General features: G+C 36.0%; 1 protein-coding gene across 1 annotated transcript in view; it reads left to right on the top strand.

Annotated features, from left to right (window-relative positions):
- The window catches only part of TBC1D22A (TBC1 domain family member 22A), a 146,600-nt gene that overhangs the window by 35,607 nt on the left and 83,012 nt on the right, over positions 1-27,981 (top strand). The window contains exon 9 of the mRNA XM_048301101.1: positions 15,075-15,184. Within this exon, the coding sequence (XP_048157058.1) occupies positions 15,075-15,184 (110 nt within the window). The remainder of the gene's footprint in view (positions 1-15,074; positions 15,185-27,981) is intronic.

Genomic DNA, 27,981 nt, shown 5'->3' with positions numbered 1-27,981 from the left:
ATCTCATCCCTGTGGATGCACCAGAGGTGTTTTTGTTAATGAGATAAGATATACCATGTGATTACTCACTGTTTGTAGACTTAACGTGGACAAGGAAATTTTGCCCTGGATTGCAAGTTGCCACAGCTGTGCTCTTTGTACACCTTCCTCTTACCCTGAGTTCCTGTAAACTACATTGTTTCCTAGTGTTAAGTTGTGCTGTACAATTACTTGTGGTCTCTTGCTCACCTACACTTCACTTTATCTGACGTTCCAGTACATCGTCGTTCCCTGGGCTTGTGTGTATATCCAAAACCCCAGAGAGGACCTGGATTTATTTGCCATCCAGAGAGATGAAAGTTTCAGAGAAGTACCACCATGATAAGGATGCGTGTCAGATTGTTGCTAAGTGGAATAGCTGTATGAAATAATTTTAAGACGCCTAGGAGTATTGGATCAAGGGAAAATTAGGAGTTAGTAGGAAGTCAAGGGCAGGAAATGAACACTATTGTACTTGGTCATTTTATGTTGGATAAAGAATGTCAAGAAAACTGAGGCTGCTGAAGACTGGAATGGTGATTGAGATATTGTCTGCAATCTTCTTGAAATAGAGGAGCCTGAGAAGTTGATGATGCTTACAGGAACTCATGAACTGAAAACTTTGCGAAGAGAGATCTTACCCTTGTAAGTATTTTTTCTTGCCATCTTAAATCCTTTTGTAGAAGGCATTAAATGAAACTCCTGTTTTTTAAATTGATACTGCTATGACTTTATGGGATAATTAATCTAGGCCCAAGTCCTGTTGGAAGTGGGACAGGATTTATTCCTAGACTTCTTTTACTATGAGTAAAGAAAGGCTCTTTGGTCCTGAAAAAGCCTCCATCTGTCTATATCTCCCTTTCTTACCATTTTTTCCATTCCCTCTCATATGTTACAGGAAGTCTTCCTGCCCTTATAGCTGGTATGCAATCTCATTTTTGCATTCTTTTCCTCCTTTTCAACAGTGAATAATTGTATTTAAAACTATTAATTTTGCTGGGGTTTTTCCCACAGTTTGAATACTGTATCCAAAGTGATTCTTTTTATTGTATAATTGGAGTAAAGTTTCAGAGCATTTTATCATGGCCATATCTGAGGGGATTCCTCAGTGTTTGTTTATAAAATATGAAAAATTGTCAGTTAAGCAGAGATTTTTTTTTTTCAAGAGAGATTTAATTTTTGTGTGGTAAATATATCTGTTTAGAATGTACATAAAACTGAATTTCTGTATGATGAGACAGCAAGCCAGAGAGCAAAGAGTATTAACCCATTGACTTTAGGGAACTGCTTTTCTCCATACTACATAAAGTAAAATTTTGTTTAGCATGCATTATTTCATTTACAAGACCAAGCTGAAGCCTTGATTGCTACAGTATATAAATTAATTTGAGATAATTTATCCTGCTGTCATAAATATCTAGACCTTTATTATTCAGTTCCACCAATTCACTAGTCCTTGGAGAATTATGAATAGGACTTATACACTGTGGTTTTGAGGAGAAAAAGTGGAAAAGATGTACCATATTTGTAGTTGTTTAGAAGAGACTGACACTGAAGGATGACAAATTGTTTTCATAAAATAGAACAAAGAACTATAACTGGGTTAACTGGATGTGTCTTCTTCTCCCAGGTCCTTCAAGTTCCTCTGCCTTCTGATTTACTGGGAAAGAAATTCTGGAAGACTTCCCAGGACTGATTTTCAGGAATATGAGGGATTTCTTTGGTTTGAGAGAGATGCAAAGATTTTACTTGCAATTGTAGTATGCTCTTCAATTTTTCTTTTAATTTTGGCATTAAACTTTGTAATAAACTTCTACTGTTTTCATGCTTTTCTTTGCTTAAATAAATACAAGGTTTTGCACAATATTGTGTTAAAGTGTTTTTATTTATGCATTTTTTGGAAATGATTTATGAAACATGAAACAAATTTGCATAAAAGCAGGGACATGAAGCATAATTGATATTTTAATGTTTCCCTGCAAGTTGTGAAACTATTAAGAAAGTAAATTTTTTTTAGAACCCTTTTAAAATTTGTATGAAAAATTATTCAAAATAATTTAAATCACTTTTCTGTCAAACAGAAATTCCATACCACAAGTTCCATTTAATCGCATTAAATTTTTTCTCCTTTATGCAAATTACCAGTAATGTAGTTTCCATATACAAAGGTATATTTCAGTGCTGTTTCTTAATATTTCCATAATTTTGTAGTAATACTTGTGACATCAGGAAAGTTGACTCAAGTTGTCATAAGCATGAGCAATTTTCTATGAAATAGTCTTTGATAATTACATGGAATATTGTTATCTGTGTGATTTGGGTGAGAAAAAATGAAGAAGTCTTACAGAAAACTGTTGAATTCAAGACTTGAAACTCCAGACTGAAAAGTCTTTTACGTAAGTCCAGAAAACATCATCTGCATTGCTCTGAAAAAGCTGCAGTACACGAGCCACTCGGTGACCTGAATGTTTTTACTTCCCCGTCAGTTCTCTTTGCTGCACTCTTTGCTCTCATGTATTACTGAACACTTAGTATACATATACATGTATATACATATATATTTATAACTATAACATGGCATGGAAGTTGTTCAGCGTTATCTTAGCTTGCATTGAGATAACCACTGTTCACTTTTTCAATTTCTAGAAATATGTTGTCCCGCTCTCCCCCTATTGCTGTGCCAATCTGTTGTCAGTGAAAGTAATTTGTAAGTGCTGCAGGGTAGCTGAAGAGAGGGAGGACTCTAATGAATAAGATAGACAGTATTTGAATTTGGTTTCACAAACTGATGATTCCTGCTTTGCACCATGGAAAAGGTCCAGAATTAAACAGAAACCTGTGTTGAGCCCATCCACAGAGGACTTGGTGCTTCTGTGCCAGTCTTCTGTGCTGTGAGGCAGGACTGATTTTGACTGCAGTGGGAAAGCAGTTAGAAATTTTTTCCATTAACTTAAATATTTTTGAGTTGTAGTTTTTGAAAAAGACTCAAAGTTCCTTCAGGTAAATTACATGGAAATAAAGACAATAAGAATATAGACCTGAATTTTAGTGCTTTAAAAAGCAAGCTTTTGAAGCACTTGGGCAGATTATACTTTTAAATTGTTAATTTGTTTTTATGTATGTCTGACTTAAGAAAAAATAAATTATTCACGATGTCTGAGCAATTGTCTTTATTAATATATAATATAGTTTTTCAGGCCTAATTGGATAAAGAAATCTTACTATTTTACATTCTTTATTCACTTTAAACAAGTAGGAGAATCCATGTGAAGATAACTAGCCCTGAATTGTTTGAATTGTTTGTCAGCTAGCAGTGCTTGCCATGATACACTGTCCTGTCTAGGGTTGGTTCATAAAGCAAGATAGTTGGAGGCATTCCAAACAGAAGTAAGGAAAATGTAGATAGTATTAAGAGGACATCTCATGCTTAGTTTGTGAGGGGTTAGGGAATAAGGGAGCATGAAGAAGGGCAAATAAGTTGTCAGAACTTGTGTAATGGAGAGAACTGATAGGAATCAGTGAATTATACATTTCTTTTAATCTTTTGATCCTTTTATTTTGTGTTTGAATATTTATTTTAATTATTTACCTGGACAAGTTCATCTTTATCTTTTAGCATGAGTTGTTGGAATATCAGTTTTTTAGTTGCAGCTTGACTCATTCTGTAGTGGGTACTTTGTTCTGGCTTAGAGTTATAAAACGATTTAATTTAAGAATTATTTTTAAATGTAGTTACAGTAGTACAGAAGTCCAAATGAACGTAGTTAAGCTTTACTCAGATATGCAGTTTGTGTGTGACTTGCTAGTGGTAGAGTTTATTCCCTACTGTTTTTCCCTAGTTGCTTAACCTACTGGAAGTTTGTGATGGCATTTAGTGTCAACTATATGAGTGGATCTGTTTGCATAAGTGCTCTCTATAGGCTTTGATAACATGAGGTGATTTATTTACTTAAATGGTGGATTTTTGGCTAATTGCACCAACCCACTTTTGGCATAATTAGGAATATAGTAACCTTCAGAGAAGATGTTAATAATGAGCAGCTGAGCATATATCTGCAAGTAACTGTATAGGGTAGTTGGGTAGTAGTATATTGCTGCATATATTTTACTCATTAATGTACTTGATTCCCTGTGAGGTCTTGGAACAGTGTGAACTGGATTCTTATGTGCTGTAGAATCTTCCAGATCCCATTTGTTCTTTCGAGAGGTCAGTGTACCCTGCCTCTTCTAGCTTAATTTCTCTATTCCTTAAGCTTCACAGTAGAGCCACATGTTTGAGTATTTCCAGATTATGTTTTGCTGGTCAGAAAAGGGTTTGCTTGCTGTGTGCTTAGATGACACAGCTGAAGCAGGGCTTTCTGCTGTCAAAAGAGGTGGCTTTGCTTTTTCTTTTCCAACCCAAAACATGTGTTCCAGTCTTCTTTTTTTGGTCTGCATTGGCTTTCCTTGGGCACAGTTAAACTGGCTGGAAACTATGTCCATAATAAACTGAATTATTTAACTTTCTGCACTCATCTTGAGGATCTGAGGAGAGTATCAGTGCTGATGTGAGGATGGAAGCATATTAGGGAAGAAGGGAGAAGCAAAGGTCTGTTTAGTGCCAGGTAGCACTTAGACTGCTTTAGCTGTGTAATAACACATGCTCATTATAAGAATTTGTGAATTACACTGACTTTCTGCTTAGCAGGTTAGGAAGCACAACAGATAGATACAGGATATGGCAACCTGCTTTTCTATTATTTGCTTCCTAGTACTGTCTTGAATGACCTTGATTTACTATAAACAGTGCAATTTTACAAAATCAGTTCTTCTGTCTGTTTCAATTTTTATTTCACTTTCTTTAATATACTGTCAGATTTCTGACCTAATTAGAATGGTTCATCTGAAGTGTTGGATGTATTGTTGCATCTTGAGCTTTGCCCTCTTCCTTTGCTTTTTCTACGTAGACTTTTTTTTATGTTAATTCTGTCACGTTTTCTAAAATCTTACTTCTTTCTTTAAAGTATATTTGTAGTTCTTAGTAATCAAAGTGTTCAAAGTCATATCATACTGATGTGATGGAGAAAGTAACTCCAGTGATCTTCAGGACCTCCACGGAAACAAAATGAATTTCTTGAAAATCCATTCAGTTAACTGCACAAACTGTAAAATGAAAATTCTTGTTCTTATGAACTGGCACATATTACTAGCTTGAATAAAATGTGGGCTGTGATAAAATATTTTTTATCAGTTGATTACAGATATAGAGTAGTAATAGTCCTGGATACTTAAATCATAAGGATGTATTAGTTGACAAAGTAGGATGTACCTCAGCTTTGCTATCTTTCTGGAAAAAATTAATGTAATTCAACTAAAACTGGTTTCGTGGATAATTTTAAAAAATGCTTCTATCTATTTGCAGTGGAATAAGCCTAATTAAAGTTAGAATTCTCTGGCTGTTATTAACAATAGCTGTCAGAAGTGAAAAAGAGACATTAAGATTATCCTAAGTATATCCAACTGCTTAATTGCCTGTTATTTTTAGCTTTGCATGTGAGAGAAAAGCAGTATTTTGAGTAATGTTATTAATTGCTCGTAGTCTCTTATGAGTGTCTGTTTAAAACAAAGCAAAAACATCCCCAACCTCCCTTAACACCCGAAATTTTAGTCTATTAGTCTTGCAAATTTTTTAAATTTTTAAGTGATCTTCAAAGAAAGAACAATCTATATAACTTATTTTCAGAAAAGCATCTACATATGAAGTTGCTGTGCTCCGAGTCTGAAACCTGTCACTTTACCCTACCTAAGTAAATGTTTCAAAACAGTATCATAACTAATTATCATATTTTTATTGAAAGTGTAGCAACAGTGGCTGCATTTTCTGATCTGTTTTGCATTGATTTTTTTGCATTTTTTGACTTACAAGTTTTAAAAAAAGTATCTCAAGGGATTAAGAAAGGTTGGGTGTGGAGAAAAGCTGTAAGAGCAACTATGGAAGAAGCAAACACCTACTTTCTCAAAGATTAAAATAAGTGTTGGACTGAGGATTTTTCAGCCCTAATGATTTCTGATGCCTGGTAGTAATTGCTTCAGGGTACCACTGTTTAAGTTAAATGTTCTTTTCTTAAATATGTTGCTATATATGACTGGCTTTCCTGGTACATAGGGGATTAAATGAAAATTTTTAATCTTTGGTGGCGTAAGATACTAACTGAAAAATTGGCAATTGCCATTTCATAAAAAGTTTTTTGGCTAAATCTGTAGGCATGAAATTACAATCATCTTCCTACTCTTCCTAACATTACAAAGATTTCTTACTGATGCTAGAGCAATAATAATTGGATTATATTTCCTTAAATTTAGAGCTTCTTTTTATTTGTTGTATTGCTCTCCCCATTATTGTGAGTGGAGGCATCTGTAGGTGGAATTCAGTGGTTTGGGTTGGCCTTTATTTTAGCTTGTTTGTTTTAAATATTTGTTGCATGCTTCTATGTCATACCAAAGTTTGTCTTGAGAATACTGATCAGCATACTACAGTGTATGGCCCATCCTCCGTTTACTTTTTGTGGTAAAGCTGTGCTTTAAAGTGAATCCTCTGAAAAGCAGCTGAGGAGTTCAAGCCCATTTAAAACCCATCTTTTAGATGACTGTCATGGTTTTACACTTTAGAGGAAAAGCCAAGTAGGGACTTGAAAGTTACTAATAAAAATTTCTTCAATCATATCAGTGCCAGGAAGTCTATCAAAGAGGCAAAAAGTCTGACACTGGTGTCATGGAACCTATAAAATACCACCTCATAGCAGGAGACCTATGTGGATTTTTTACTTAGATGTTTCTTGTGAAGAAACTTTCCAAATCCTGTCTTATGGGCAAAATCAGAGCCATTCTTTTGAATTTTTGCCATAAGAGATGTATAGAAGAAATCTCTGAATTAATAAAAAAATTCTTAGGTCAAATGGGGCTAATCAAACTTCTATCATAAGTAATCAGAGTAAATAAGTCAGGTCTAGCCTTTCTATTGATTTGAAGTGTTTGATGTTTTCAGCTAAGTCAGATTTGTCTTTTAAATCACAGTCTTTTTGTATTATTCAAGTTTGCCTTTTTTTTTTTCCTTCTGTGATGTATACTAAAAAGAACTTGAGGAAAAAGAATTTTTGTTTCCCATGTATTTATTAAAACAAATCTGTCAATGAAGGTCCTCTTTTACTGCATAGGATGATGTGGATTTAAATTATTTGCTTTTAAAGTTTATTTTGCATCTATATATGTGTTTCTAAATTTTCAGATGTATCTGTCTAAAGAAGATGTGTTATTTCATGATGCTTAGTGCACACTCTCAGTATTTTAAAAATGAAATTAATTTTATAATATGAATGCTAGTGTAAAAATGCATTTCTTGAGTTTGAAATACATTTTGTGGTTTATATTGTCTCATTTTTGAAGGCAATTAAGAGATTAATAGAGTAATACTGTGAGGAAGTCATGAGAGATTAGTGAAAGGTATTCTGTTTGAAACTACAGACTGGAAATGTTGTGTCATGGGAATAAAATGGATAACAATATCTTGGATAATGGTAAAAGCAGTAAAGTAAAATTAAAGAGAAACCAAAAGATTTCTTCAGGTATAAAAATGGAAGAATTGTGAAGAAGGAAGTTAATTGCAATAAATATAGCTATGGGAGAGACATATATTCCAAAGGGAGCAGCATATTTTAGTTCTGGCTTCTGCATTCTTATTTCTCCTCTCCCCGTGGTCTCCATGTAGTTATAATTAATGATCATCCCTCTATAGTGAAGCGGCACAGGGGTGGTTATACTTCCAGATCGAAGTCTTCTCAAACATGCTTTCCAACAGATTGGGAAATTACTTTAATGGCTTTTTTGCCATTAAAAGTGGCTTTTGACATCCAAATATCACAACTTTATGTGTTTATTATGAAGTAACTCATGGGAAGAAAAGCTAAAAGAGAAAGAGTCGCTTAAGCAATGACAACCTGCTTTACGAATGCCAGAAGCATAACATTCCAATCCTGTTACATAGATCAGTAGCAGCTGAAGATCTAAGAAAAGATTTTCAAATTAGGTGGATGAGTGATTAAACAGAATTGTAAGAAATTTTTTTTGGTCTTATTTCCAATGAGATGTATGGTTAGTTAATAATTTACAGATTTCAAACCAATACAAATAAATGTCAGAAGTTTGTGTGCTGCAACTTCAATTTGAGTTGGCTTTGCTTGTAGTTTAAATGCAAACCTTTTTTACTCATAGTAATAATAAGGTCATTGGGTTTTTCATTAGCATGGGGATATTTTACTTGTTTTTTATTTGAGAAATTTGGTATTTTAAATTTTTACTTTAAGCTGTGGAAAAGAAATTTTTAAAGCAGAAGTGAAAAATTAAGTACTTAAGCACAATAACCAAAAAAGGCAAAAAAGTTTTCTTGCAAAACAGTTTTTCTTCTGTAGGCTTTCATTGCATTATTTCACAGGAGCAGAGAGTACTTTATGCTTTTATAGCACGTTCGTTTTGACAAAACTCAGTACACTAAAAAAATTGGCTTATGAATTGTGTTCTCATAAAAAATATTTGTGAACTGATTTACGTGTTCCAGCTTTAGTCAATTATGAGATAAAAATTTACTGCAGTATGACTGAAGTTTAAAGACAACTACTTTTCTTACAGTAACATTGTTGAAGAAAATTAGAGATCATACTATTTTTCAACAGAGCAGGCTTTTTTTTTCCATAGAGGTTTGATTATTTCTTTTTCTTGATAATAAATACCTATATGAAATGTAAAAATATGTTTGAATTTTATGAAAAAAGCAGGCTTTGTGGCTTGCCTCAGAAGCATATGTAGCAGTTTGATTAGGAAAGTGTAAATCACAGCAGATTAAAGTAGTTAAGGAATGCATTCAGCAATTAAGCAATATAAGTAGTGTTTCCTGCAGAGTGCATTCTCCTCAAATATACTTCTTCAAATTCAGTATTTGCAGTTTGTGCTAAAAAGTGGAAATAATGGATGGTACTTAATTTCTGTTGTAAATAAGGCAAGAAGTCTGTAAGGTGGATTTCTTATTAGCTGTGAATGATGTGGGACCTTACAAAATAAGGAAGCATGTAATTTTTGGTTAAGAAAAGGGACATATCTATCCAGTTGAGAGTTGGATATTGCACAGTGTGGGTTGCAGCAAACTGCCACTGTCATAGATGTGTGCGGATGATGTCACTGAAGGACAGTTTTTCCTCAGTTTGTTATGCCATTCAGGGACATTAATGGGTTAAAGTAAAAATTGCTTCATGAGTGAGTGAAGTTATACTTACATAGAGTTATGGTCATATGTGAATGGGTGGTAAGCTTACTTGACAGTGGCAAAGTTTTCAGTCTTCTGTCACCGAAAAAATTACATTTCTGAATTTTTAGAAGTTTTTATATTTACATACAAGTGCTTGGATAATTTGTATTAATTTTATATTTACCCAAGTTAGAATTGAACCTTTGGGCTTTTGAAGTTATCCAGGTAATGTCTTAAACATATTTCTGTTTACGGAATTGTTCAAATGAGTTGTCTTTGCCAGTCTTCTATTTTTAAGTAATTACATGCAAGACAATTTCTTATTTTGATTTTTCTTTTTATTTAATAGTTTCAGTTAAGAAGCATTAATTTTCAGTACTTTTAAAATCCATCCCTGCATATGCAGATACATATACTGGTTTCTTTATCTTTTAAATATTTTGTAGCCTTTAGTGCAGTTGATTTTTTTCCATCTCCAATAAATAGTTCTTTTTCAAAACTACATTAATTTACAGATTCTTTTAGAAGGCTTTTCCAGTGCTGGAGTGATAGTTCTGAAATAACTGTCTAATCAATCCCATACCTGAACACAGGGAAGGCATGGGTTCCTGAGGTTTGCTTTAGACTTGTTTGACCATACTATGGTTTACTCTTGTCCCACACTTGGTGTTTTCTCTCTGCGTGTTTGTGGTTATGTGTGTTGATGCTTTGAAAAATTAAATGATAAAGGGCAAACTAGTTAATTAAAAATGCAGTGTGGGAGACATGTTCAACCTTTAATCTTTCATTTCCTATTCTCCAAGCACCTTTTGGATTTCTCAGGGAATTCCCTTATGAGGCATTCTAAGAACATACTCATCAGCATCCTGTGCTCATCATGCATACTGGTTGCTAATTGTGAGTCCTGTAATTCGGTGTCACATGCACAACTTCTCCCTGGCAAGCTGCTTTGGTTGACAGCAGCAAACCTATTGAAGTGAGTACTGTAAGAAGAATTTATGCTGAGAATTTTGTTCATTGTTGCTGAAATCCAATGTTGAGAGCTGCCATCTTAGAAGCTTTGAAGGCTCCTGTTTCATAATAATGTCATACCCAAGGATGCTGCTTATACTCCTTACTGTAATTTCAAACTGCATTTACTGGCTGATTTCTCACCTGTGTGGAAGAGGTTCCCAGTCTTGTATTTGGCGTTATGCAAGTTCTGTGGGTCAAAGACTTGTTGGTACCTCCAGGTTTACTTAATCCTCCTTTGTACCCTGTTTTGGTCATAGAGCGTTTGAAGTAGTAAAGATATTTTTCATCTTCCTCCTGTCTGACTTGTGAAGCAGTAATCTCAGTCTGCAGCCTATGAGGAACCAATGTCTTTTGTTTAATTTGCAACATGAGCTGAGAATTTCCTTTTTTCAAGTAAATTTATCATCCTTAAAAACAGGTCTGATTTTGTGTAGATATGTGCAATGGATTATGAATATGAATTAAGAGCAAATTCTGGATTATTTAGTGTGGAGGAAAAAAAGATACCTGCCATTAAAATCTAGCCAAGAAAAAGCCTGTGTATAAAAGATCGTACTGGCAAGCAATGTAGGCCCACTAAAGGAAGTCTCTGAATGATTTACTGATTACTTTCATACAGAATCTGGAATTAGGGAAAAGGATATGAAATATCTACTCTTTTGTGATAAAGCAAATTGAGAGTACTTGCAGGGTTGTTTTTTATTTATAATTATTTTTATTAATTATATGTTAGTTTTTATGAGCATAAAAATTGAGTCCATGTGATCAAGATGTTTTTGGACAGGATGATTTACTGTGCTCGCCAGGTCACGCAAGATTGTAACCGTTGCCATGTGCAGTAAAATTATTTAGAGAATTCATATTAATAAAATATAATGATTAATGTTTGAAACATCATTCTTATATTGATGTATAAAGATATTTATCTTGCTTCCTATTGCATCTGAATGAAATTGTGTAAGATTGTTAAAATGACAAGTCATCAATACATCATTTATGTGAGAACATGACTGGTTATAGCGGAATATTTGAAATGAAGTAAGGTCATGTTTACCTAAGCCTGGACTGATGGGATGATTAAGTTTTTAAAAAAAATTTACCATTGTGACTGTAGTACTATAAAGAAAGGAAAGATTTTATTTTAATGATTCATCCTTTACAGCTCAAGAGCTATTTCTATCAAGATTAACATGTAACTAGGACTTTTTCAATGAGAGATATTGATATGGTAATATACATATTTAATTAGGCAATTGTTACTGAAAGAATTTACATTTAAATGCTCTATTATGTCCTGATCTTAGAAAAACATTGCCGTAGTGCAGCAGTGACTGAGAGGCTGTTTTGTAAGGCTTTTTGAAAACTGAGTTTGGAGTGGAACATGTAAGATCTTCTAGATGTGGAAATATTACTGTGCACCTCTTCATGCCATCATGTGTGTATGATTTTGTACTCTGCATACTTGGGTGGTAACTTTTATGTTGAGTCTACCTGAAGATGCAATATCTGAAGCAGATTACAGCAAAGTAAGTTTTGTACAAACACCTGTGCATGTGTGGTCAGAATGGTTTCCTTGCTCTGCTGCAAGAGATACATAATTTGGATTTGAGATATGTGGTAAATACATTATGCCTTTACACAAATTAGTGCTAAAAAACCACCCAATTTTAAAATGTTCAATTAATTAAGTAATCTAGTGTTTCTATTTATTATTTTGTATATTGGGTGTATGTAAAGAACAATCATAATTTATTGGTGACCTTGCAGTCTGTTTTGGGCTTCAGCACTGCGTCTTTCTTGCCCATTTTGTCCCCTACCTCCCACTCCAGTGAATTCATCTGAGTTTTGCTGATTCTGAGTGTTGAGAAACAATTTCAAGGTAAAAAGCTACAGTTAAAACATTAATAGCACAGTTAAATGTCTGTTTCTTTAGAAAAAATTCCTTTGAGAAGAATGTGTGCTTTATTTAAAGAGATCTCTTTTGTAGGAGCTTGCTTAGTGTAATGAAGTATGAAAACTATCAAGTTACATTTTTTTTCCCGCTTTATAAAGACTGAATTTTGGTGTTGGTAACAGGTTTAGAGAAGTTCTGAATGCAAGCTACCTTTTTGTTGGTTGCTTGTATTTTTACCCCGATGTGTACTGAAAAGGTGAAATTCCAGCACTCTTTAGAAGAAATCTATTACATCTAAATGACAGAGATCAGTTGTGAACTTAATTTTAACATTCTGAACAACTTCCATCAAAATCATCCATTAGGCTTAATCTTGAATTAAAGCCTACTTTTAATGGAGGCAAGCTGTTTAGCATGTTTATTTTCTACTATCATTGGGAAACTAAATCTGTAAGTAATATTTTTTTAAATTTTTGTTTTATCCTTATGTCTCTGGCTTTGTGAGTGGAGCCAGTTAAAGCTGTTTAGAAAAAGTCTTTTTGCATGGTGGGAAGTTTCAGAAGCATACCCTGGGAATAAGTAAAGAACAGCTAATACCATGCTTACAGCAATGCACGTATTCAGATCAGCATGTCATAGATTCCATGCTACAACAGTTTTCCTCCAGGCAACTATTTCCTGTCTTTATCTTGTAGATAACATGATAAAGATCTCTGCAGGAAACTGAAGAAAATGAGAAATGCTTCTGTAAGACTTTGTAATTGGGAAATTTAGGCAGTGATCTTTACTCCCCCAGATATTGCACACACTGGCCTGCTATTTCTGTCCATATTCTTTTATTCAGTCTTTAAATTACTGTCCATTCAGATTTCACTCATTGAAAATAAATTTAATGTTATTTAAAACCAGAAATTGCAATTATGTTCTCAAGCACAAATAATATCATATGTACTTTTGGGGTGTTTTTTTCTTATTTTTGCTTCTGTTGTTTGTCCTGAAATCCCTTGTGCTTTTCTTTCAAAACTTTTCTAGTATGTTTACTTCCTCATCCAAATAAGAAAAAGAAAAAAAAGAAAAAAAAAGAGGGAGAGAGCAGCATGGAGCTTGACTGCTTTTGCCCTTAAAATTGCATGGAAAAACAAGCATTTTGCACTATGTACATACCCAAATAAATGAATAAATGCTAAATATGTAGATTATGATTTTGCATAGCATTCTGTCAGTCAAATGTTCCTTAACTGGAGCTTGTGCTATATCTGTGTTTATTATATAGAGTATTTGAAATCTGTTAAATACTTGTTTATCTGCTTTTAGGAATTGGGTTTTTAAAACTGCACTCAAATGCAAAGGTGGCATTCCTTTAATTACCAGTGAATGACTACTGGTCCATTGTTTACAACCCTGCCACCTCTGAGATCCTCCCATGCTGTTATTTTATGGAGTCTGCTGCAATCCCCTGTTTTATTTACCAGATTTCCCTAGTAAGTAAATATGTTAACTAACGTTTTATTAGCACAACCTAATCTTCTTGTCCTACAGCTATTAATATTTCACAATCCAAAACCAGTGATCCCTTAGAAGATGTACACCCACATACAGACACCAATGCAAACAAGAATGCTTTGGTAACACCTTGCTACCAGTGTCTACTAGTAGTGGTAAAATCACTGGTATGTTAAAATTATTTTAAAACATATGTAATTATAATGGTTGTTACCAATGGACAAAAGGTAACATAATCAAATGTAACAACCTAAAGATGTACCTGGGGATCTCTAATTACATACTGCAAAGCTGTGAGACAGGCAATAGAGGACTTTCAGGATACTGTATATTCTTGGTTTTCTCTTACCTTTTACTCTATGCTATCTTGCAGTTGTGTAAAGGAGGAAATTCCTTCTTGGGTATACCATGCACAATTTAGGTAAAATTGATCTCTTCTGCACCTCCGTCTCCTTGAGAATAAACCAGGGCTGGGACAGATACTTCTTTGTTACTCATTTTGATACAGTAATACACTGTGAGCCCCTGCAAGAAGGAAGCTACAGCATTTACACAGAGCCTTCACAGGTCATGTTAAACTCTCTTCTGGAGCTTTGGAACTTTGGGAGTTAGGTGGCAGGCCAGCACATTGTGTTTCTTTTCAAAATGGATTAATTCAGATGCCATGCCTTAAAAAGACAGTGTAAAATGTTGGTTCATATTGAAGTGTGAATTTCTTTAAATGCATTTGTGTGGAAGACTCAGTTTCCATGCATGAGGCGTCATTTGGATTCTGTGCTTTTCCACTGCTGAGAATCACAGAGTTTTTTGTGGGGTAGGAGTGGGAATCATCTGTTTTCTTTTGTCTGATTTCTTTCTAATACCAAATGCTTGCCTGAAAAACAAATCTTCCTTGAAAAGCTGTAGTCTGCTTTCTAAATAAATTTCAGTGGTTTTCTTAAAAGTATTTATCAGGGCTTTTTCTTCTGTGAAGACTGGCAAAATATTTGCACATTCTGTGCATGGTGCAAACACAGTCATCTTCTTAGGGATTGTTCATATATAGGACTCTCAAAGTGCTTCTGATCCTCTTTCAGGTGTGAAATGTTTAGAATAAAGTAATTTATTATATAATAATTCTGGTTAACCAGGCATGATTTGAGATTTTCACAGTCTGCAAGAAATTAAGTATTCATTAACATTTAAAGCCATTAGATGACACAGTTGAGCAATAAATGATTAATTTAGTCCCTGTTTAAGTAAATGTGCATTGAAGTTTCTGAGAAGAAGATAAGTGGTGGCTGTCTTTGTTTTCAATTATTTTCCTCATTCTTGCTTTATTTATTATGTGCACTTCATTGAGTTGTCTTTCTCTCTCTTTTCCTAAAACAGAAGAAGAAGAAGTGGAAAATTTTGATGTTTCCAGTCTGCCTGAAGAAGTGCTGCAGAACATAGAGGCTGACAGTTACTGGTGCATGAGCAAGTTGCTTGATGGCATTCAGGTAAATTGATTTTTCCAGTCTGTAAGTAGTGGACTTAACTGATTAATGTCATGGTTGTGAACTACTTTAAGGCTGAAAAAGAGTACATCTATTAAAAACAAGGGAGAAGTCGATTTTCCCATTGGAGAAATCCACTGCTAGTTTGGCATAGAAAGGAAAACAGAAAAAAAAAAACCTGTGCAACTTCTCTTGGTCAAAATGTCTTCATGTTTCATTGTGGTGTGATGTTCTAGAGCAGAATTGAAACCTCCGGTTCTAGAGGCATGTTTTGCAACTCTGTCACCAAGCATGTAGAATGGTTGCTCAGAATCTCACTGAGGTGGTGAAAAACTGGCTTATTTATTAATTTTTAAGTCAATAATATAGCAACCTAAAAGTGATTTCTGTCTTAATAGTTCCTGAAATTATCTTCATATTTTTAAAATACACATTTAAAACTTGATACTTATGCTACTTCACTGAATGTTTGAATTTTTTCAAATGTGGAAAATCTATGAATTAAGGCACAATTTTCTGCTACATGCAGCAAATTGGAGTCTAATAATGGTAGATTTTTGGGTAAATTTTCATGGGCTTATAATTTTATGAAGATAAGAAGTATCTACAACATTCTTTCCTATGACTTACATTTTAATATGAATGTTTCATTGGCTAAGGTGCATTGTGAATTGGAACTTGCAACAGAGTTCATTTTTGACAAAACTGTTATAAAATTGAGTCAACAATAGAAGGCTTAAACTTTTTTGAAGGTTTTTTAAGTGTATTTCTCCTGGTTAAAGGTCAAATCAAGCTCAATATTCTGTGTAGCATTTTTGAAATGCATAGTCATTTTCTCATGTCGATTCTTGTAACAAATACTGGTTTGCTTATTTCAATCTCTCAGAATTCCTAAATTTTAAAGTACTTGACCACATAGCAAAAATATGTGAAAAATTATAAAGAAAAAAAATGAGAGCTTGAAATCTACTGGAAAGGAAGAAACCCAGGTAAAGAAATGCAAACCCTCCAACTGTTTTACCTACTTCTGGAACATCATTGTCACTGGCCTGTTGCTCTATTTTTTTTCTAGGAAAGGAAGTTCACAGATTAGGTGATTTCTCCTTAAAATTCTGTTTTCATGCAAAACCGTCAGGCACTGAGAAGCAAAATATGGAAACTAATTGCAGTGGAATTAAATTGCATCAATGAAAATTTAAGCTGTTGTATAAATGGAATGGTGTTGGATGTATTCAAGGATGCACTCATCTATCAAAAGCAGGCTTGAAAGATTATGCTAGTGGTGTGACTAATGAGGCTACAGTTAATTCAGTGCAACTGCAGTGCTGCTGAAATAAAGGGGTTTCTTGTTTTTCGTTTTCCATTCTCCTGTTTCCTTTCCTTTCTGTGATGATACCACTTTACTTAACAGATAAAACAGCCATGTAGTTGCAGGTTGAGTTGGTTGGAAGAACTAACCCTGTAGAGAAGGACGTGGGATACTGGTGGACATGACCGGCAATGTGCACTTGCAGCCCAGAAAGCCATCTGGATCCTGGGCATGCAAAGCAGGTGGGCAGCAAGGTGAGGGAGGGGATTCTGCCCTTCTGCTCTGTTCTTGTGAGACCCCACCTGGAGTGCCGAAGCCATTTCAGGAATCCCCAGCACAGGACAGACATGGACCTGTTGGAGTGGATGCAGAGGATCAGAGGGCTGGAGCATCTCTCCTATGAGGAAAGGCTGAGAAGATTGGGGTTGTTCAGCCTGGAGAAGAGAAGGCTCTGGGGAGACATTACTGGAACCTTTCAGTACTTAAAAGGGGCTTTTTGCCAGGGCCTATAGAGATAGGACAAGGGGCAACATTTCAAACTGAGAGTAGATTTAGATTGGACATAAGGAGTACATTTTCTATGATGAGAGAGCCCAAAGAAGTTGTGGATGTCCTCTTCCTGGACGTGTTCAAGGTCAGGACTGATGTGGCTTTAAACAGCCTGAGCTAGCTGAAGCTGTTCCTGCCCATGGCAGGAGGTTCGGACTAGATGAACTTTAAAGATTCTCAGTGGTTCACTGTATGATGCTGTAGTTCTAGCTGACTTACATTCTGGATGCACAATTATTTTTGTCTGAAAATATGGCATAAGGGACTCCTGTATGTGATGGTTTTGTCTGAAGTATCTGAATAAACTGTACAGGGATTTTAGAAGAGAGGAATGTGACGTGGTAATAACTGCAATCAAAGAATCTCTGCAGAATATTGCCATTAATTTATTCGTCAATATAAGCTTCCATTTCATGTTGCCCTACCATATTGGATAAATTTAAAGAGTGCACTTTGATAACAGTTAGGGTCATCTTGTGAAATTTTTGGCTAATATGAACTAGATACATTTTTTTGTGGCTTTTGTCCTTTCAGTGCAGAAGTGTGTAATGGAAGAATGATTGTATGATTGTATTTGTACCCCTTTATTAACAGAAAACTCATTTATTTTTCCAATCCGTCCAGACAGTCTCATTTTCTTGATTCCAGAATTGTCAAAGGTGTTATTAAGACATATGTATTTCTTGCTTGAGTTTTACCACGTGTAGTATCTATTATTTCTTCATTCCTCACTCATCCACCCTCCCTTATGTATCTAATGTGACTCTGTGTATTTTTAATATAAGAATACATCTTTGAACCACAGAGATGTGTAGAATAAAGAACAGGAGTTGGCACTGGGCAGCAAGACAGTCACTTCCTGACATGCATACAGTTCTTAGCTGAGAAAAGAAATAAAAAACTTGTTCAAATCATGTGCCACTTTAGCAGGTTCCTTCATGCTGTTTTTTTATCATCTGGAGGTTCCTATTGTAAGTATGTTTTTGGCTCCAGCTAGAGTTTCGCAGAATTTTTCCATTAGTTAATGTTTGATCTTGCATGATAGTTTAATCTATTTTTTCTTCTTAGATTACTTTGCATCTTCTTTTTCTGTTGGTTGTCTCCAAGTTTAGGCTTCTAAGTGACTGTGCATGTGTTACATCACAGTTCTATTAAAATTTTAAAAATTGATCTAACTAATACTAGGGCATTTTTTGATATAACTTTATCTCTCTAAAATATCATTTAATCTTGGAATCTATATCTGTCTTATAGCAGTCAATTTTGGATGATGATGTATGTAATGGTTTTCCTTTTCAGTGCTTCATGAGTGCTCTAAATTTTTTCTTTCGTTTTTGTCCCAGAAAGACTATGCCTCACTGCAATTGCTTCTTATTTATTTCAGGAAAACAAATGAGAGCTTCTGAAATCTTAAGAACATATGATAATTCTGCTCAATGTATGGCCAGGTCTGAGGTCAGATTGAGTTTTTCAAAGCTTTGTCCAGTTGGATCGTGAACCCTCCAAGGACAGAGACTTCACAGTCTCTGGGGGTTAATCTAATCCAGTGCTTCCTCGTCCTTATGTTGAAGTTTCTTCACAACAGCCAGCTGGAACATTTTTTGTTTATGCTGCTTGTCTCTTCTCTTCCCACTATGCACCACTATTAAAAATGGAGATTTCTCATCATGATAGCATTGGTTTTATCAGGCTGTGATTAGGTGCTCTGGAGCTTTCTTTTCTTCAGGCTGAACAAGCCGTTTCCCCAGCCTCTGAAAGAGCATGTGCACCTCTGAGCATCTTGGTGACCTTTTGCTCTTGCTTCAGTTTATTCACATTTTTCTTGTATCGGGGTCCCTAAAACTGGATGTGGTATTTTAGATGTGGTCTTGAAATACAATAAATCATTTTTAAACATTTTAAGGGAGATCTACACAGTAAAGATTGAACTCTGGAACTGTGTGGTCGGAGAGGTTGTAGAATCCTGATCCTGGAAGTTCAAAACCAGAGTCCATATGGCCTTGAGCAGCTTGCTCCAGGTGACTTGGCTTTGGGCAGTGCTTGGACTCCAGAGGTCCCTGCCAACCTCTGTGATTTCACAATGAGTGCTGGGGGGGGTAATTGTTGGAAAAGGTCTGTGGACTCTGGCGGGGGGAGGAATTGCAGTCCAGCCAATATGGTTGATAAAAGCAAGCTCCGTTTATTAGCAATCCAGAGGCACTTACATAGTATACCAGCTTGTTAACTCTTAATTGACTCAAACCTATCAAAGCGCATTTCTGCTTCTACATACTTAGACTACATTGGCAAGCTTCTACTAGTTATGTTATGATTAAAAGAATTCAGAGTTCACCCTCCCCTCTCCGGGTCTTATCTGCACAGCTGTACATCCTCAAACTCCCTTCTTGTTCCCAGGCCTGTTTCTCACACAGGGATTTTCTCATGCAGACAGTTTCTCACACTAACCTTTGCTTGCAGGCCTATTGTTTGTACAGTTCTTTTATTGATCCCATAATTCTATCAATGACCCATGCCCCTGATCCTCTAACCATTCCTCAATAGGTAATCACTTCCCTCCATCTACTGGGCCAGGAGGCTGCTGGCTGGCTTTGCTGCCAGGGCTTACCAGTGACTCAGTCTGAGGTTTCTGTCTACTGAGATTTCAGGTCCTTTTCCACAGAATTCATCTCCAGCCTGTATCCTTACAAGATGTTCTGATTTTTTATGCTGATTTATAAAAACCTGCTTCTGAGGCTGTGTGTGGCCATATGCAAAATACATCTCCGTTGTGTGTGATAAAGCTGGTTGTCTTTAAAAGACTTCTAAACTGTAGATGATGCATGAGCATTTTTGTATTTTCATCTGTATCTGTTCATATGGGAAAACCAGAATTGTCCCATGAGTATTTTTTCCATGTAATTAAGTAGACATTCCCATATATCCAGATTATTAACTTTTTTTTTATTACTAAATCGTCCTTTATAACACTTTCCTCAATAAAGTCTCATTAACATTCAAGTAAAAAGTTCACATTGATCTGTGCCACCTGAAAATGTAATGTTCATGTATAAAATAGAGTATAACTTTTCATTTTAAGTTCAAGTATACTGGTAATAAAATAACCAAAGGGGAAATACATGCATTGCATAATGATTTAACCAGATGTATTAAAAACAGCACAGAAATATTAATATAATTATTTGTCAGGGCCTGGTAATTTTTAGAATAAAAGTGAGATAATTCATATCCAGGGACTGGAGTGTGCTGAGGTACATATTAGCTATTCCTATGGCTGATAAAATAGAAAGATTTATGACCTTCAAAGGGAATCCTGCAGAGTTCTTTCTCACTCCTGAGTTATGGAAAGTTGTTGCTAACGTATGCCTGAAGTCTGGATTATGGATGGATGGATGGATGGGTGGATGGATGGAATGCTGCTTGGAAAGCCTTTCAGAGGTCTGCTGGATCCAATAAATAACATGAACATGCATTTCAAATGTTGAGAAGTACATGCAGAAATAACTCGCCTCAAAACTCTTCACAGGACCTTCCTGAGGTTTATTTTAAAGGAAAAATAGGTCAAATATTGCTTTCTTTGTACCTTTTCATTAAACTCCTACAAGACAAATTTCTTGGTTATGTCTGCAATTCATTTGGGGGGTTAGTTTATGTGTGTATGAGTTTTTTAGCCAAGATAAAAAGATAAAAGGAGTATGTATTTTAAGTGTCTGTATCTGTCTGTTACCTGTCTCTTGTCATGGGAACCCTCTGTCTGCTGCATATGTGCTTTCATGCAAGGGTCAGGTTTCTGTATCAGGCTGCAGGGTCTACCTGTGCAAATGCAGTGACAGATTGTCTAGGATTTCTAGGCATGCATCAGCCCTGCACTTCTGTTAAGCTTAGCTAAACTGAGAAAATACTCTTTCTTCCTGCCTTCTTCCTGAACACAGCATGGCAAATGTGGTGTGTACAGGGAAAATGGGATATAACTATCTGAGAGGCAGTCTAAAGAGTCTCCGCTAGCATTGTATAGCTGATACTGAAAGACAGTACTGCAGTCATGCTCCAGTTTCTGTGTAAGCAGATCCTAATGCCAGTCAGAAATGGATGCTTTACAAATGTGGAAGCCCTGTCAGGGATTGTCTGAAATTCTGGCAGCAGTTATTTCTGTATGTTATTCTCTTCAGTGTTTCAACTGCATGTTCACACTGTGTGTCTGTCCCTCCCTCTGTGAGTTAGAACTTCTGTATGGTAATAACTGTTTACTAATTTCCAGAAATCCAGGTTGTTCAATAATGTCTTGTCCAGGTTGGATCCTCAGAATGGGATAAGACGTGGTGGCTTTTTTTTCTTGAAGGTATGACTATTCCAGGGAAAAGCAATGGTTTGTTTGATAAGAATTGTGCTCTAAAACACTAAAATAACTTTTGAGAAGTCATAAACATGAGAAATTTAATGAGAAATAGGTTCTGCAATTAGAGCAGGCAGTTGTGCCCACTCAAGGTTTAGAATGGCTTTTCTTCTAATGAGAAATGGACAACTTCACCATTTTTAGTAATCACTTATCAAATGATACTCCTAAATGGTATTTTTCGTACTTTATCTGCATGTCATATATGAGACTGAAATCTTCTGGAACATAAGCCTGCCCACAATAGGCAATTCTATCCAGAATCCTTTCTGCCTTTATGCTCAGATGTCTGGTTTATGTCTCTTAATAGTGTGCTGGAGCAAATACTGTTTTATGGTATTTTAAACTTTTATTAAAGGACAGGAAAACTCAAGAGCGGGAGTTCAGAAATTTTTCTTAATTTTACCTACCTTTCTCAATTCAAGAGATTCTAGTAGCTTGCTTGGTCACTGGAGGACTTACATTCCTCCCCAGCAGTTTGAGAAGATTGAATGCATCACTAGGGTACTGTGCATGGATGCCTAGTAAAAATTTCAGAGTCAATTGCAAAGTCTGCTCTGTTTAATATATATCTGTGTTTTCCTCCTATTACGGACTCTGGTAATGAGCAAACAAGAAAGCCAATACTCAAAACTGCTTTGGTATTGGGTGGAATGGAATAGAGTAGGTAGGACATTAGGTTTTGAAAATGATTTCAAGGGGATTCAGGAGAGCACAGACAATTAGGCATGTACATCAGGGAAGTTTGGAGAAAGTGTAAAATAAGCAGAATTAATGCTTAAAAGATAAAACCCTGTATTATTTAATATTTTCTGTACCTCCTGTAAAGAGCAAATCTGGCAGCTTTTGGAAGGAATCAGTGAACCTGTGAATAACGTTATGGTTTAATTTTATTTCCAAAGTGCATTTTGAAAAAGTCCTTTTACTAGAAGTTCATAAAAAAGCTAAGCGCCCGTGGTAGAAGCATTGGCTGTTACCACATAGCGGGGAGAAGAGTTTATGTAAGTAGTCCTTGAGAGGAAACATCACTTTGCTACTTTTAAAATGAGCTTGTTCTCAGTATGCTCTATGCTGTTCTAATCTCTTTTGTCTGTCCCATTTTAAAAAGAGGGCTTGAAAGTTAAAAAAATGATAAGGAAACAAGATAAGTGTGATCAAAGGTATGGAACAGTTTCCAGGTGGTGGATTATGTATGGATTTGGCTAAGTGGAGGAATGTAATACAAGTTTCTAAAATGATGAGGTGCATGAAGAAGGTGAAGAGGAAGTAGGTGCTTTCCATCTCATCTGATGCAAGATCTAGATAGCATCTTGTAATTCTACTGAGTGATATTGTTAGAAAAAAAGAGTGGTTGAGTAACTAAGCTGCTGGGCTACTTGTCAAAGGATGAAAAGCATTTTGCATGGGTTTAGAATCTGAACAATTTGAACTTTTGTTGAAGAAAAAAATCTTCAAATAACTTTAATTATGAAGATACCACCCTGAGTTAGGGAAGTCTCCATGCTGCAAACTGGAAACTGAAAGAATGCTGCAAGTGCATCACTCTGGGCTTATTGTGCTCCTACCATCCCCTATAGTCATTTGCTGTTGACTTCTCTTAAAAGGGAAAATCCAAGGTGGTTCATTTGCTTGGCCCACTAGCCAATTTTAACTTTGTAACAATAAACTTTGGTACTTCAAGTAATAGAAAATTGAGGGCAGCAGTAGGATTTATCCTGAGAGTTGTAGTTTTTGTTAAGGATGGGTGTCTTCAGAAGCTTTTAAGGAGGCTATGTCCCTTTGGAGGCCAATAATGTAGTTTTCCAGCCTGTCACTGAGAGTAAAATTTTCAGGAAGACAACAAATCTATTTGTAATCAATAGATGAAATATACTGTGCCATCAGTATGCTTCAGCATAAAAGTATTTTATCCTCTACCTAAAATTTGCAGCGGCAGCTTTTGGGATTGTACATGTTTGTATTTATGATTTCTAGCTGTTATCCAGATTTGAACTGTTGTCTTGCCTATGCTGTAATCCAAAAATATACCCTGAGCACTTTTGTCATTGCTACTTTCTGTAATTTATAATTCATCCACTTGTATAAAACTGAGGTTTGATTACACAGACCACTAGAAGGTTGGATCTTTGGTTCTGGTTCTATGGATACTATTCTAACATGAGAATCAGTACCTACAATTTAATAAACTGTTGCTTTTTTTTTTTTGTCCTATTATGTAGGAATAAGTAAGATACTGTTTTTCATGTAAAAAATTTTGGGCTGCAATGCTATGTAAATATTTTTCCTGGAATTTAGGAAATTTTGCATTTTCAAAAGTCAGGCTTAACAATTACAATGGTTGACAGACCTTTTTCTTCTAAAGGAAGTGTCTTGGAGAATTATGGAACATGCTATGGACTGTGCTAACAGCATAGTCCAGCACACTCGTGTGTTTGTTCTTGTGCATGCACACTCTCTCTATCCTAAACTGTATTCAGGAGTGAATTTACATTATAATATCTATCTTCAAGAAACATTTTGGGTAAACTGTGCTTCCATTGATAGTGTTAATATACATGGTGGCTATCATTATCTAGTGTCATGCTTCCCTCCCTCCTGCCCCCCTCTTTTTGCATAACTTTGAGAACAAGGTAAACCAAGATTTTTAATAGGGGTTTGCTTAGAGAATTCAGAAATATTTGAATGAAGTACTTAAATGAGTAAAAAAGAATTCAGGAGATCTCTTTGTGACATAATGAGGATAAGAAAACCGTTTTCTTTCAGTTGTTATTTGTTCATGTGACACTATTCTTGAACATACTATATTGATGCATAGGAATTCTTAAATATGCATCAGTAGAGAAAGTAGACATTCAAGTCTATATGTCCATATGATGTATATGGATTGCTTAGTGTATCCTCTATATTTAAAAGCTCTGATCTGATTGATAAAATGAGCAAACAACTCATGAACACATTGTGTCAAAGCTTTCCATTTGCTTCTGTGAATGTTTCTGATATTTTCTTCAATACACTGTTGGTGAACAGTTTGTATGACCTGAAAAGATGAGAAGCATTGTGCCTCTGCTTGGCTGCAGTCATTATGTCAAATTATTGACAGTGTTTTTTCTTTTAGTTTGGCTGGCTCTGGTTCTCCCTCATGGTGACATGAAAGATTGTTTTCCATTCCTCTTCAGCTTGCTGCTTCTTCTCTTAAAATTATCCCATCATCACCTATTTAAAGAAAAAGATGGGGGATTTTCTTCAGCTAGTGCCTGCAAAGTCTCTCTTTCTATCTCTCTCTGTATCCCTCTCTCTCCCCCTCTCTCTGGGAGGACAGTCCCAGTTAAATTTGTTATGAGCATTTTTCCAAGTTTTTTCCATTTAGAATTTCTCTACCCTTAAAAAAAGTAAGGAATTACTTAATACTTTTTTTAATGTTTAGTGAAGTCTATAATTTTAGTATTTTATTTTAAATTATAACAACTGGGTTTTGAGAAATCCTGCCAGACCTAGTTGTAGTTGCAGGGAAGTGGGGTGGTTATACCAGTTTCTACAGGATAAATACAGACTACTAACACAAAGATTTGAAGCTGAAACAAGTTTTGATCTCTTGTGACATTATGAAGTCCTAACCTTCTGTATTGTAAGTTGAAACTAATTATGTGTCAGTCTAAACTAGATGTTTTAACCATTCAGCTGTGAAGCAGGTTAGCATAGTTCACTGAAAGTGTGTTGGAAGCTATCTGAGCAGAACGTCAAGGAATTTAGGTATTGCACACCAGTGCATGAATTCTTACATTTATCATGGATTCTGGTGTGTACCCATGCATACTTTGTAATATGTGAATGCTTACTGGAAAGTGTCAAGAACAGTGTTTAGAAAGAAGAGATATTTTATGTGAACTCCTTGTTTTCATCCTGAAAATTTTTGTTGTATTTCCTCATTTGAAACTTTGACCATTGATAATGAGTAAAAGACAAACTCTGAAGTAGTCCTAATTGAGAAAAGGATTGTCTTGGCTCAACAGCCCTGGGCAATAATTCATGAATTTTATGAGTTTGGCATGTTTTTTCTTTTCTGTTTTACTGTTTTTCCTTCACCTATGTAGAGGGTTGGGTTTGTAACCGGGCGGAAACACCAATTTAGTGTAGTGATTTGGTCCAAAATACTCATTATTGTTTATCTTCTGTGAGATAAGAATTAGGAGAAATGCAAAGCAGGCACCAAACTTGAAAGAATATGAAGAAGTTTATTAACAGACCTAAAAGAGGAAAAAAATATTATACCACCTTCAGAACTCTCCTCCTCCCCCCACCTTCCTCCCTTCTCCCACTGACAAAGTAAAAAGACAACCCTTAAGATGTTCAGTCTTTTTACCACTTCCATAATAACCTTGTTCAGTCCATTTAGAAAGAGAAGTCTCTTCTTGCTCGTGCTATGAAAACATTATCACAACGAGACAGCTGCCCACTTCCAAATATTGTTCAGTCCATTTAGGAAGAGGAGTCTCTCTGCTCACATGTGAGTCCCTTCCCCCAACTTGCAGCTTTCCCACAACTGCTTTCGAGGGTCCACTCTTGAAGTTTTTGGGGTACAATTTTAAGGTTGAGCCGTTCAGAAACAAAAGTTCTCTTCACCCATCTCTGGGAGCATTTCATCTCTAAGAACAGAGGCCCTTCTCCTTCTGTGGGAGCAAAGGGTCTTCCTCATCTTCATCTTTAGGACTATCTCTGGGAGCATCTCTAGGAACTGAGGTTTTCTCCTTTTCCATTTGGAGCAAAAGTCCTCATCGCTTCCATCTCTCCCTGTCCAAACTTCTCATGAGATTACAGCATCTGCCTATCTCAGCACAGGTGCTTTTGCTTACGAGTTGAACACTCCACCCCCCAGATCTCACCTCGGCCTTGCAGCTGGAATGTGGTTTATCGCTGTTGGTCACCTGACCTCTGCCGGACAGCGGTGCCACCTTTGCTGAAATCTTGGCCGCAGTGGAGAGGGGGGCGGTTTCCGAGCCGCTCTGGCTGCCCACAGCCCTACTGGGGGGGTCATCCTGGAGCCGTGGCCTGGCCCGGCCTGGCCCGAGCAGGGGCCGGGCCCACTGGCCCCCGCTCAGGCCCCGCAGCCACCTGTCCCAGCACTGGAAACGAGAGAGAGCTTGGGGGGGGAGTTTGTCTATTCTTAAGTGTGGATCACAGAGGCGGTCACAACTTTAAGTGGCTTAAAGAATTGTCCATATTCAAACTGGCCAGCTGATAGGTTCTATCACGTCCCAGAGGAAGCTGTAAGCACTCCTTAGCAAGGACATCCCTTTTGGGACTATGCTTGCTAACCTATGACAACCTATAAGCACAAAAGAAGCAAGAATAGTGGGTAACAGAACACCTTTTATTTTTACAAAGTCCTTCTCACAGTTTCAGGAACTCCAGAAAGTCAACTACAGGTATCATAGGAGGTGTGGGTACAACACAGTTTAATTAGAAGAGGGGACTGGGAAAGCCAATAAAGATCTTTCCAGTTTAGGTGAGTCAGCACAAGTAGAAGAGTGACCCCCAGCTGTGTTCATTTGCAGCCAAAATAATGAACAGAAAAATAAACAGACGAGAGATCAAACATAGTGAAAAGCAAATTTACCTGTTTTCAAATCAAGATGGCAGTTTTGGGTTGCATTTCCAGGTGTGTATGGAGTAAATTAGGCTTTGAGAAAGAAAGGAGTTTCAGATTCATAGATCACAGTCAAGAGTTGCACTACCTGGGGAGAGACTAATGATCGAAGCATTAGTGTTTTAGCTCTGTGTTGATTTTCAGTGTTAAATACAGGAACATTCTTTTACGGGGAATCTGTTACAGGGGAAATAATTAAATACCATGTTATTTATAATAATATATACCAAATAAATGTTGCTGTACTTTGAGTGCAGTACTACTTCTAGAAACCCCAGTTAACTTTGTTCAAATAAATAAATAGAACAGTGTATAAGCATTTTGGGGGGGAAAAAAAGCGAATGCGGTTTTTGTTTTAGGAGCACGTCCTGTAAAGAAAATGATTATGATTTCCTAAAGATGCTGTATCCTGGATATTATCCATGGCTAATACAGGTGTGTGCCAGACTTGTATAAAAGGCAGTGTACCAGTGCATGGGATAGTTTCTTTCTCCCTGAAATGAGGTTATAATAGATCTGAATTCTGTGCGAGTCTTTCCATTCTTTCAGTTTTGGTGCTTTATTGTACTACAAGGATACTCATGTTCTTTTTGAGAATTAATGTCAAAAAGGTGAAATTGTTGCCTATTTTACTTGGTGATTCCTGTGGAAAATTAAAAAATTCAGAGAATTATTTTTGCTTCCTCATCCATACTGTTTTGGTTTATATGTTGAGTTCTAATATTAATTACTGTGAAAGGGCTACTGCTACACCAGTAGAAAATTTTGCTATAAATTTTAAAATAGCTACTACTGTGGTCAGGTACAAGTGATCAGAGCATACAGTAGACTTTTTGATACTGTAAATTACTTGTTGGCTGATGTACTTACAGAATTATTAGTGTATCATTTTGCCTTGTGACCTTTTA

Source organism: Corvus hawaiiensis, chromosome 4 (genome assembly GCF_020740725.1).
Source record: "Corvus hawaiiensis isolate bCorHaw1 chromosome 4, bCorHaw1.pri.cur, whole genome shotgun sequence".
Lineage (NCBI taxonomy): Eukaryota > Metazoa > Chordata > Aves > Passeriformes > Corvidae > Corvus > Corvus hawaiiensis.
The sequence above is the reverse complement of the archived record's forward strand: the minus strand, read 5'-3'. Positions and strand labels throughout refer to the sequence as shown.